Raw genomic sequence first — 12695 nt, 5'->3', positions numbered from 1 at the left:
GGGGAGAGTGGGACTCGGAGGAGACGGGGGAATGGAGAGTCTCATAAGGTGCAAGTGTTGTGGCGTTTTGTGGTGTTTTCCGGCTCTTAATTATCACATCCCCTAGTGTGTCGTCTCTCTTTCCAGCTCACCCAGTTTCTTCATCTCCTTTTCAATTTTCTAATTGCATGGTTTTAATTAAAGCCACACAGCAGTGACAGCGAGTCAATTAAAAACCAAGAAATGGGCACAGATAGTCAAAGGATGTTGTTATGTTTTTTAAAGGGGTGTGCGGGTTTTTCTGACCTGTTTTCTGTGTTGTGTACACAATACTGTCGACATGGATAAATCAACAAGCAACATCTTTCCTGCATGAATAAGTGATGAGAACATTTCTTATACTGGCGCTATATTAGGGCCAGCAGTGTGTTGTGGTGATGTGTGATAAGGGATTGGTGTTTCTTATGTTTGTATCTGTGTGTGTGTTTACTGAAAAAAAGACTTTTGGGCTTCTTTGAAATAACACACACCTCTTTTATTTGTTTTTTTCACTGTTTCTTTGTTTTTCCCACTTCCTTTCTTCTCTGTTTCATTGCTGTGATATCATGTCTGGTTGTGTTCCCTTCATGTGTCACTTCCTCCCCCATGAATCTGAGCCAATTCCCCTCCGTCTAACCGCTCAATTACTGATGTACTGTAGCCTCCTGCTCTTTCCCAGCGCTTCTCTCATTTTGTTAATGATTCCACATTTTAGAACTTATTTCTCCTCATCTTGTGTTTTAATTATGCAGCAGCATTTTGGCCCCAGCTTCTAATGCTACAGTTGGTGCCCTACCTTTTTTTTTTTTTTAAATACAGAGGCTCTTCCAGCTGAATTAGGTACTGACTGTATGATTGCTTCGAGATTTCCTCTGCAATGAGACAATTACAATTATTCACGCGTCTTTGATGCACCTTCCAAATAAGTGGGTCAACTCAGATGAGAGTGAGCCAGATACAAAATTATCTCAAAGTTGCAGAAAATCAAACAATTTGATGTAAAACTCACACAGTACTTATCTGGTTTTGGTGTCATTAATTCTTTGACTTTTGTCTGCACATAGGGCTGCTAAATAAATAGAGCAACAAATGTGATGAGGGTTTTTCTTGTTTTTGATATCATTGGTTTAAAACCTTTGTAGAGCCACTCACCATTTTTTTTAGGGCTTTAAGCTAGTTACCAGCTGCAACAGCATTGCTGCTATTGTTTTCACCTTGTAGCTCTGTGTATGTGTATGCGTGTTTTTAATCATGGCATCCTATGATTCATTGGACACCCGGCAGGAAGTAGCACAAAAGCAGCTTTGACTGCTGTGGCAGGTTTTTACAGTCTGCCCCTGTGTCTGCATGTCCGTGGACAGATATTGTTGATGTAATATCTTATGCATGCATGTGCATGCACGCACAGGTTTGTAGGTGAAATTAGAAAATTAGGTGCCAAGTTTGAATACTGTTGTGGTTTAACCCACGAGTGCTGCATATTCATGTAATAATTGCGTAATTAAGACATTATCACATGAAAACATCTGAGCTAGAGGCTGGAAATTATTTTTGCAATAAGACATGCTACAACAGGTGATCTGTGGGAGATGACGTAATCTGTCAGCCTGATTCTGTATGAAAATGCTGCTGTTCAATAATTGCCTGCACCATTTCCCAGCTGTTAGAACTTTCTCAGCTAATGTTTTGAGCTGTTTTTGCTGACAGCTGTCAGTAGTTTGGACCATCTAGAGAGAGCTTTCAAATCAGAAGGCGTGAGCGTTTACACTAGGTCTCAAACACCTAAACTAAATATCTTGATAATTTGGAAATACTCCAATTTACATTCTTGCTAAGAGCTAGAATAAAAGATGTAGAATAAAAGTGCATATGGTGAATTTATAGCCGATAGTCAATAACCTTAGCTAAGCATAAAGAATGGAAAATCTGTTAATTCATCTTTTAGTTCCCAAAATTTTGAAAAATCTCATGATGCTCATCCTTTTCATTGATTAGAACTATATATTTATCTGTGGTTCTAAACCAAAATCATATTATTCTGCTATCTAATATCCAATAGGTCAATAGGTGGCATTTTAACAAAGGTTGAGGCAAACAGCTGAGATGTCTCAATTTCACTAGTTTACTTTGGACAGCTCAACAAACCTGCTAACACAGGGGTGTCAAACTGAAATACACAGTGGGCCAAAATTCAAAACTGGAACAAAGTCGCGGGCTAACATTAATATTTATTGAAAAAAAAATCTTCCTCCAGATATAAGAATGAATCTTTTCTTATGGACTCAAACAAGTTTTGCTGAAAAACTGAATATGGAACAAGCAAAGCTTAATACTAAACGATAGATATATATATTAGCTGTATAATACCAGTAGGCCAGCTCTAATAGTAATTTAGTATGGCTTCGCAGGCCAAATGTAATCAGGCTGCGGGCCAAATTTGGCCGGCGGGCCAGAGTTTGACACCTATGTGCTAACATTTCAGCCTTGTGGCCTTTAAACTGGTAAAACTGAGAGCTGGTAACATTTTCTCTAAGGTTTTGGTAAATGCGTCACTTTGGGTGCTCAAGATTAGTCTTACTATGTGTCCTAATTTGAATTATGAAGAATTGTATATGTAGTTCAGACCATAATCCACGAAATAGCAGAAAGACCCAAAAAGGTGAAGAATGAAATCCCACTTTTAAAAATACTAATTTACCAGATACCCTGAAAAATAGTTAGCAATTTGCTTTTTAGAATGAATCTATTTTCAGATATTCTAACAGCAAATTCAGCTTCCATATAAAGCTCATCTTCATTCAAACTCTAGTCAGTTACAAGCTACAACACAATGTTTATAAAAATGGAAATATTCCAGTTAACAAAGCTAGAAGCACAGCAGATAATAAAACAAATGCACATCTTTGCTTAATTCTCTTTAGTACGATCACCAAATTAAACATTAGTGGCTGTTTGTGTGCATGAGAAGAAGCTTATTAGACAGTCCACAGCCCATTGGCTTCAGCAAGAGTTCCAAATGAAAAGAGGGAGCCCTCATATTTTTCCTGCTTATCTTTCACCATGTTTAGTTCATTCAAACATGAATATGGAAAAGAGAAAAATTAATTTGGCTGACTTTCTACTTGATTGTTATCATTTGATTTGGAGTCCAGAAAATGCACAATGTCCATCTGGATGCTTTTGGTTTCATTTAAAGAGAAAATTTAGATGATTAATAATACCTTTGCTTCTTATGTCATCACCAAAACTCGAAATTGTGCCTTTTTTGTGTGTGTGATTAAAATCTGGTGTACCTCTATTATTCAAATTTCTTTATCTCATTTTCAGTGTTTTGGCAAAATCTTCATAAAACCAAAATGTAGATGGAGTTATTTAAATGAATTAAACTCACTGTAAGATGCAGAGTAGGAGTGCCTATTAAGTATGTGTGGGTGCTTAAATGAGCTGAAGGTTACAAGTGGTGGAAGTGGAAGGTAAAAGAGCATCAAAACCAGACACCAGACCTGCTATTAATTTAAATATAATTGTACAACGCTCTCATTCATGCATACAACCACTCATTCTGCACTCATTTATCATTTAACAGGAATTTAATTTAACTGGAATTAAAAAAAAGTTAAATTTACTCACGTGTGGATCAATTTCTATCACAGTGAGAGGAATTTAGAGAGGAAATAGAAGCTCTATTCTATAGGCCCACTAATAATAATGATAACCTGCAATAGCTACAGATTCTACGAGACACATTCATTAATATCCCTAATGCTCTGATATGATTTATTGAACTGTAGTCTATTACATTACAGTCTGAATGTCATATCGGAATTTTTCTTTTTTTCCTTTTGTCAGGAAGTTAGCCACACTTTCCCTCCACCTGTCAATCCTATAACAGGTTAATATTTATTCTGTACATTCATATACTGTATACCAATCATTAGTGTTTACAGACAGAAGAGAGCTAGTAGTTAGAGGCTAGAGTTTAGCCAGTAGTGCCTGATCAAGGAAGACACATTGCAAAGCGCAGCATAGACAGAGTGGTAAGTGGGGTGAGGAAAACGCTAAATTTGCTGACACAATCAATTTCTGCTTTAAACAAATTAAAAGGAAAAAGCCAAGAAAGGGGGATTAAGCATAAAATTAACTTCATCCAAACAAGCCAAGTCTTAACTGCAAATAAATAAACAGGCGCAGACTGCAGAGGTAGACATAAGAAGATATAGATTTTAATATCTTTATAAACATTTTTGTACTGTTGTTCTTTGATGATAACTTACTCAACAATTTAATTATGGCAAAGAAAGAAAAAAGAATGATTAATAGACATACGGCAGAACAAGAAAGAGGAGGTGAGGAATTGTGCATTAACAAATAAGAGGTTCTAAAAATATACCATGAAAAATAAACAAGTCACCAGAAAATAAAAAATGTAAATACTCCTCCTGACAGGAGGAGTGAGAAACCCTGTTATCATCATTGATGTCACTGATATTGTTTTTTTTTTGTTTTTTTTTTGTCATAGTAATACAGTAAATGATTAATATCAGCACTGCGAGAAGTCCTCCCGTCTCCATTGTTACTGGTACAGTTCACGTTACTGATATGGACACTGTCTTATCAGTACTTTTTTTTTTAGGCAGGCACAACAGCTCCAGCGGTACAGCATGTCCTGTAATAGTCCATCTCCAATCTGCGTTTTACTCCATCCTCTTGTTACTTCAGACGCGATTGTCTTGCTCTTAGATCCCTACATCCATGAACAATCGCATCAGTCACCGCATGATCCTAGTTTCGCCATGCTCCATTCAAATTGTTCTTTTTAAACACTTATTAATCGCAAGAGTCGTTTAATGTAAGCACACATTTTTTTCTCCAGAGTTGTGTTGTGTCCTTTGAAGGTAAGCGATTCCAAAAAATGTGTTCCTCATATTCTCAATGAGGCAAGGATGTCCTCACTCGAGAGGGATCATTTAACACATCCTCACTGGGAAACAGAGAAGCCCCCATTTGACCCTTGACCTCAAAGGCTCCTGTGGGCCCTGCAGCGGGGATCCATTTCTAGGTCCTTTTCGTGTCTTAGGAAAAAATAAAATAAAATGAACAACATCTGACACAAGATATAGACAAACTCTTCATTATTCACAGCTTGATCTCCCAGAGACGCGCAGTGCTTTCCAAGCGAATGAAAACAGCGGATGGCAGTCCTTATCATCTTGAAACAATTAGCAGCTTAGTCTTCAGTTGCACAAAAAGAGAGAAGTGGTGTAAACTAAGGTGTCAGAAAGAGTTGTGTAGAAATGCTGTTAGGCAGAAGGTATATTACCTGAAAAAAAAACCCCAGCATTATGTAGAGAGAAGTTGTTAGAATTTGTTACGGCTTTGTATTGTGTATGAGCTTACTGGTTGCACTTTTTATGGCCATAAAAACATCTGTGGCTATAGATTTTCACTTGGTAGTGAGAATGGCAAATCCCTGTGTTTCATATCGACTCACAATTTATTGCCATGCTTACACTTTACCTCTTTGTTTATGATAAACACATCGAATTGTTTGGACCTGTTGTTGGCGAAGGATGGAACAGAAAAACACATTTGTCAGATGGGATGAGAGTAAGATAAAACTTATACTGGAGGTTCATTGCCTTCGCATTTATACTCAAACATAAAGCTCAATGGGGCACTTGAAGACCTGTCTTATCCATTTCAGAGCCAACTAGCTAACAAGTTTTACCCTGCAAGCTCCACGATATTCTTTGTTCTCTTTTCACCAAATTGTGGTTGTTAGAACTCCAGCTTACTTAAAAGGAAACTTAAAATGTATAAGACACAAATACGTACAGTGATTAAATCATATTGGTGTTGGCAGTGCAAGCTTGGTCTGCATTTACCTGTCATGTCACCTATCATTCTCAGTATCTCCCATTTTTGTGCTGTGAGTTTTGCTCTTGTTGATGTTTGATGCTTTGATACCTGTTTCAGTTTGAACAGGTAAGCTCCCTACACTACGTTTACACATATAATCAATTCACACACATACATAAAAAGACACTCAGGCCTTTGTAGTGCAGGAGCAAGAGAGGATCTGAGGACTTATTTTTTGTGATTAGCATTGCCTAAACCCTCTGAAGGTCAGCGGAGAATGTAGTCAGTATTTGTCACTATCAAGGCCACAAAGAGGGCGTTGGCATGTAGTAAAGACTGGGATAAGGTTGCCCTATTGTTGGCTTGTTGAACCCCACTAGGGGGGCGAACAGTGGTCCGGGGAGTACACTTGTGCTTTCTTCTTGTGACTGTGCCATCTGGGGATGTGTGGTCATGTTTTCCCCCCTCTGTGAAATCTGGGGAGGAATCTTCTTTGTCTGCCATGACCTCCTTTGAATGGTGAACCTCATTGTCACCTTTCCCTTTGCTCACCCTGTTACGAGGCTTTGTGCAGTTTCGAGAACGGCCAGGCCTTGAGGGATGCACTATGTTGGTCTGCCCTCCGGAACCCAGTGCTACTCCACGATTCATAGATGGATTCACTGTCCCAGATAAATTGTTAGTCTGGGCCCTGGATTCTGAGCTTGGAACGGTTGGTGAACAGTTGGGGAAGTCCTCCTTTCGGAGCTCCTTGAGGTCTTTCCCAACCATATCAACTGGTGACTGGCAACCAACGGAAGATGTTGAACCTCTGAATCGTTTTAACCACTCCCATAATGACAGGGCCTTGCAGTCACATGACCAAGGATTGTCATTAAGACGTAGGTATTCCAGGGCAGGCAGCGTGTCTAGGCAATGTCCAGACAGCTCTATCAGGGAGTTGTTAAACAGGTAGAGGGTGGTGAGACGTTTTAGGTCATGGAAGGCCAAACGGTCAACCCACTCTATCTGGTTTTGGTGCAGAAGCAAACGGTCCAAGGCTCGCAGACCTCTGAAGGTGTTCTGGTTAAGGCTCCACAAACGGTTTCCATGCAGGAATAAGTGGCTCAGGTTGTGGAGATCCATAAATGTGTCATCCTGCAGGTACTTCAGGTGGTTATCCTGGAAAGACACATGGAAATACAAATCTTCATGAAGAAGTTTCATCAATATGTTATCATCTTTTCAAATTCAAGTGTCTCAGAGAGTAAGCCCCCTGTTACTCAATTAGAGCATTCCTAACCCTACCAATGCAAGATTAGCTTGTCATTTAGTTGACGCATCAAAGTCTTGACATCGCATGATTACTCTGTGTGGGTTGTGTTTGAGTGCATTTATATAAAATGAACAGCATTAGTAGTCTTAGTGATAAAGAAATGAACATGTAAAAGACAAATTGTGTACAAAGTATACCTGCAAGTAGAGATACTGAAGATTTCTGAGACCTTGGAAAATGTTATTTGGAAGTGAACCGAGTCCACAACGGTACAAGTGAAGTGCGTTGAGCCGACTCAGCCCATGAAAAGTGTCTTCAGCCAACGACCGCAAGTGGCGGTTATCTCCTAGATCCAGCTCCTCCAGCAATGTGAAGCCATGAAAGGTCGATGGCTCAATGTACGTGATATTGTTGGAGTAGATCCAGAGAGTGACGGTGTTGGCGCTGAAGTGTCCTCGTAGCAAGCGATGGATCTTATTGTTCTGTAAGAAGATGCGCTCGCTGTCGGGAGGAATTCCATCAGGTACCGACAGGAAGTTGTGGGCTTGACAGGAGACGGTGCTGGGTGCAGTGTAGCAGATACAGTGACGGGGGCAGGACCAAGAAAACTCAAGCCCACAGAGAACCAGCAGGAACTCCAGTCCACAGCCTGCAGTTAGAACACACACACGTACAAAGAAACACAACAAGGAAAAATTAAATAACTGCAACTTGTGACTTAGAACCTCTGTATTTAGTTCAGTACTTAAAAAACTTAAATACTGCATATAAAACCATCAGCTTTGGGTGTAAACCATTACAAAGTAATGCAATACTGTAATCACATTATATTTTTCAGCAAGACAGTAAAGGTCCCGTTTCGACCTTTAATATATCTGTAGAATAAATGGCTGGCAATCTACAACATACTGCTTGTCATATTTCATCGTGGACCAAAAGGCTGGTCATTCAAACAGACAAACATTGCTATCTCTATATCCACACCAGTTGTCTGCGTAAAAATTAGCATCATATTGAAGTTATACAACACAGGCAACGAAAAAATAACACAGAATCTGTGATTTTTCCACTGTTTCACCATCTTGTTTCTGTGCCAGTCAAAGACATGCGTAGCTCATCCCAAGTCCATTATGTGCTTTGTTTTAACACTGCGCTTACATCAGCTCTCTGATTGCTTCACTCGTGGCACTGAGTGTGTACGCATATGGACCTTCTCGCTCACAGTTTGCAGCCCAAATCAGATAAGTTTGTTTAGGCCCGCAATGAGGAGTCTATTAAAGACGGCAAACAATAACACCTGCTCCACTGAGTCACAAGATGCCTCAGTGAAGCTGACTGAATCTCTGGTGCAACACTTCTCTGATTCGACACATATGCAGCTAGTTCTGAAATGACGCTTTCCAATTCTCTCCCACCTTTGGGAGATATGCTATCAAGAGTCCACTCCCTTTGCTGAGTCCACTGGCATTTCTTTGCATCGAGCGCAGGCTGTGATCAGTCACTTTGTGTTGTTAAATGGGGTGTGGAATGCTTATTTAAACTTGTAGTAAGCTACTCTGGGGCGCTTTCTGATCAGTGACATGATTCCTGCAATCCTTGAGATGGGAGATGTGACTTATCCGTGGTCTCATCTAAAATGAACACAACTCACAGCCTGTCATGAAGGTTCCATCTGAAAACCCCTGGCTGTCTTCTACCCAGTTTATTATTCACAGCATAGTGGAGCTGTGATTCACTGCCTCTAATCGATATGCCTCTGTTGCTTCGATGCTTTTAACTCACCCTATAATCCTGGGTCTTTTATGCTGGAAATTCAGGGGCAGAATTACTCTCCACCTAGAGACGGGGCTATTTATCTGAATGTATTTTCTTGCCAAACTGTGGCTAAGCTGTGACATTCAGCGTCTGACTCCACTGACCTTTAACAGTAATTCTCTGTGTCTAGTTGCAGAGCCGAAGCATGGAGCGGTGTGTCACCTGAACACAAGTGTGCTCTCTCGGGCACGGATCTAATCCTATTTGTTAAGCTCTGCCACTGGGCAACAATGGAAATGCATGCATCCTCCTGAACCAGAAATGTGCTCACTAAATGAGGTGATTCTTCACAGCTGAACACAGTCAAAAGGTTGAGTGTAAGAGCGTGTTTCTGTGTGCTGGTATACAGGCGAATATAATTTTAGAGACCGAGACATGCCGTGAGATAACTTCAACAAACCTAATCTTTTTTTAGACTTGTGATGTTACTGTCATGACCTGCATCAGGGCTACCGGATTTTTAACAAAATCAATAACAAACAAGAGAACTGTTACACTTATTTGTCACTCTGCAGGCTTTTTTTATACCTCAATTTTTTCTCTCTACTTTCCATTTCTGTGGCCATGTATCAAGCGTGGCACCCGCTGACCGAGTAAATAGGTGAAAATGTTTTGCATTACCATTGGGAACATAAAGGCTTGCTTTATTTATCAGACAAATAAGACAAGACACAGTAAATTCTCCAGCCACGCTTTCAGGAAAATTTGCATTACGCAGGAACAAGCGCAAACTTGAGATGCGGCCTTCTAATCATTTCATTTGGTATGGGTGTCACATTTTATTAGTAAATTGACCTTTACAGAAGACACATTTTGAGGAAGAACGCACACAATAAAACAAATGTCATCCTTCTAATGCTTTTATATTCGTTCTCAGATTAGATACTTATTTCACTAGGCTCGCTGCAGGAATTCATCCAAGGGATTCTATTTTTCATAAAACCGATCTTATCACTCAAATAACTATTTTCTGAGGCCTTAAACTATTTCCATTAACACCTTACTTCATGCATGTCTTCAGCTAAATTGTCTGAGCAGTCCAAAGACAGTGATAAGTCTGATACACGGGGAAAGCGAGGTGATGAGAATGTAGATGCTGCCTTGATAGGGAGACAATTTGAATCAGTAATCTGCTAATCATGTTGGACACATAAGGATGCGCCTCCTCGCCTCTCACTCTCCTCAGCTTGTCAGGACAAAGTAATAGATTCTTTACCCTGCCCTAAAATGGATGTTTCTTTATTTCTTTACCACTTTGCAGAAAAAGGTGCAATGTTTATTCCTCCCCTATGAATAAAATGTTTTAATGTCAGCCCAGATGAGGCTTTAAATTACATGAACATACTGTATAATGTGGATGCCCTTTTGATGGTGAAACAATCTGACATAATCTGTTCTCCATGCATATTTAGGTTCTGGGGAGCTCCAAACACCTTTTTCAGTGTTTCCAGTTACGCTCAGGGCATTTGTGCTTTGTTTTGCAGCCGCCGTAACGTGCATCTCCACTATTTCCGCTGGAGACTTTAATACCTGCCAGCTCAGTGATCTCTACATGCATTGTACTTGCGCCACTAAACGCTACGTGAAATACAGATGGAAATATAATTGCACACGGGGACTGATTCACACAATGCCACATCAGATAACACGTGTAGCCGGTTCAGCGACATGGCAGATCATGTCAGCATGACAAGCATAAAAGGCTGAATTACTCTTGCTTATAGAGATTTTCAATAGGGAGACTGGTGTTCAGCACAGAGGAACAAATAAGCATTATGTGGGAATGCTGACGTTAAATGTAAAAAAATTAGTGTTTATCATAACTGCATTGTGTGCTCACACAATAAGCCTTCCAGCTCATATTGTATTATATAAATAGCTTTTGGGCATGACAGTGCATATATATGCCAATAGTGCCTATTGGAATTTGGCAGAAAAAAGGCGAAGCTCTGAAAGAGAGATAATGTGTTTTTGGAAAAGGAAAAAGCACGGCTATTTCTGGTAGGAGTCTGGCCTGTCTATTAACACTTCACTTTGCATCACAGGTCTTTCACCTTCCAGTTTTCCCATAAAGTTTCCCACTGATGAGAAAAGGTATCGATAGCTCTTTACAGAGACAATCACTTTTGACCCCTTGACCATCGTCATCATCAAGTTCCTTTTTTTTTTTTTTTTTTGAGGGTTAGAAATAGAAAAAGATAAATGAATGAATAAAACAGAATGGCACGGGTCCCTTGCCAGACAATGAGAAGTGACTGTGTAGAATATCAATGAAACGTAGTTCACACTAGCTTTGCCCTCATGAATAACACATCTTTGCTAATAGGAGAGAAATGGTACGTCTGTAAAGCCGTGAGACTCTGCCCATCATTAGACTGGACAAACTCAATTTCCTGTGTCTCTCCAAAGACCCTGATAAGCTCTCTGGTGTTTTTGCCTCTACTATTGGCTGGTTCTAAATAATGTCTCAGCTCACTTAGCACTCAAAACATGTTTGCAATCATGGTCATGCATACAGTGGTCAATAATTATAAGTCAGTGCACTGGACTGTTGAATAAATGATCACATCTTCTTATATATGTGTGTGTGTTTTTCCTAGATGGTTTGACATGCAAACATTAAACAATTTTAACAAGAGTCTTAAGACACAAGGCCGCAGTGAAACTTAACCTCTTTAAATTGTGTTTTTGCGTTCAATCGTTTCTCTTCGTATTAACTTACATAAGCCTTTCATAGCAAGCAGAACGTCAGCTCCTGACATTTTCAGTGTGGGTCAGTGATTGCATATTTATTTTAATTAGCAATGTTGGAACAAAAGCACACATGCAAGTATTTACTGTTCAAGGAAAAGAAACAGCCGTAATGGCACAAAAATTATACTTTCACTCAAGCTCTTTCTCATTAGCATTTTTAAAGTATTTCTCTGTTGACTTGTTAAAAGCACTGATTACTGCCATTATTCTCTGACTGAACAGCAAACTCACACATGAACGCCCCTGCCAACAGCTATGACCGACAACACTTGCCGGGGAATATTTGTTTTTTTTCTCTATTTTACAGTTGACTGCAAAATGTTATAGATTTTGTCTCGTTTGCCATTTCCCGACCCCACTGCAGGCAATATTGCCTCATAAGGTTGCATGACTATTCTTCTGGTGAATGAAATAAAAATGGGTGAGAACAGTGACAATGCTGCAGACCTTTTAGAAATGTAGCATAAATAAAATTGTTTTTTTTTGTTGCAGAAATACAGAGTATCGCCATGATAATCCTCTGGTGGAGAGGTATCAACAAACTGAGGGATCTTTTCCTGTCTGTGTGTGAGGAGAATATTAACTGCATAAGATTTTATGCAGGAAATCAATTAGTTTTTACCTTAATTCACCTCATCACTTCATATAATGAGACTTTAGGAGTGTCGGGATCTTCATAAAATATTCAGAGGACTAAGTTAAATTCCACAAGTTGTTTTTCAGAGCAGCAGGGCTCTTGCTGTTGATTTACATTTGGTTGTTCTTTTCCATGTTTTATTCCTGTGATTTGTTCCATGCATATCAGCACAGTGTGTGCTGTGAAGCTGTAAGCTGTCAACAGTCTTCCACAGTGTGACCACTTCCTGCACATTAATTATAATTTGATCACTCTTCTGTCTGCTTGGCTTCTTTTCAAGGGACAGAATGGCTTCATGTTTCTGATTACATCCCTGCCAAGAGAGAAAAACAGTAAAAGTATAGAGAGCAGGTGAGA

General features: G+C 39.6%; 1 protein-coding gene across 1 annotated transcript in view; it reads right to left on the bottom strand.

Annotated features, from left to right (window-relative positions):
• Positions 1-4270: 4270 nt before the first annotated feature.
• Positions 4271-12695, bottom strand: part of rtn4rl1b (reticulon 4 receptor-like 1b) — a 146209-nt gene continuing 137784 nt past the window's right edge. Inside the window, exons 2-3 of the mRNA XM_006801555.3 lie at positions 7330-7781; positions 4271-7038 (exon numbers count right to left, since the gene is read on the bottom strand). Coding sequence (XP_006801618.2) covers positions 6145-7038; positions 7330-7781 — 1346 coding nt within the window. The 3' untranslated portion in view covers positions 4271-6144. The remainder of the gene's footprint in view (positions 7039-7329; positions 7782-12695) is intronic.

Source organism: Neolamprologus brichardi, chromosome 14 (assembly GCF_056152115.1).
Source record: "Neolamprologus brichardi isolate AB-2024 chromosome 14, ASM5615211v1, whole genome shotgun sequence".
In the NCBI taxonomy this organism is placed as follows: domain Eukaryota; kingdom Metazoa; phylum Chordata; class Actinopteri; order Cichliformes; family Cichlidae; genus Neolamprologus; species Neolamprologus brichardi.
Note: the sequence above shows the minus strand (reverse complement) of the source record. Positions and strands in the feature narration are given on the sequence as shown.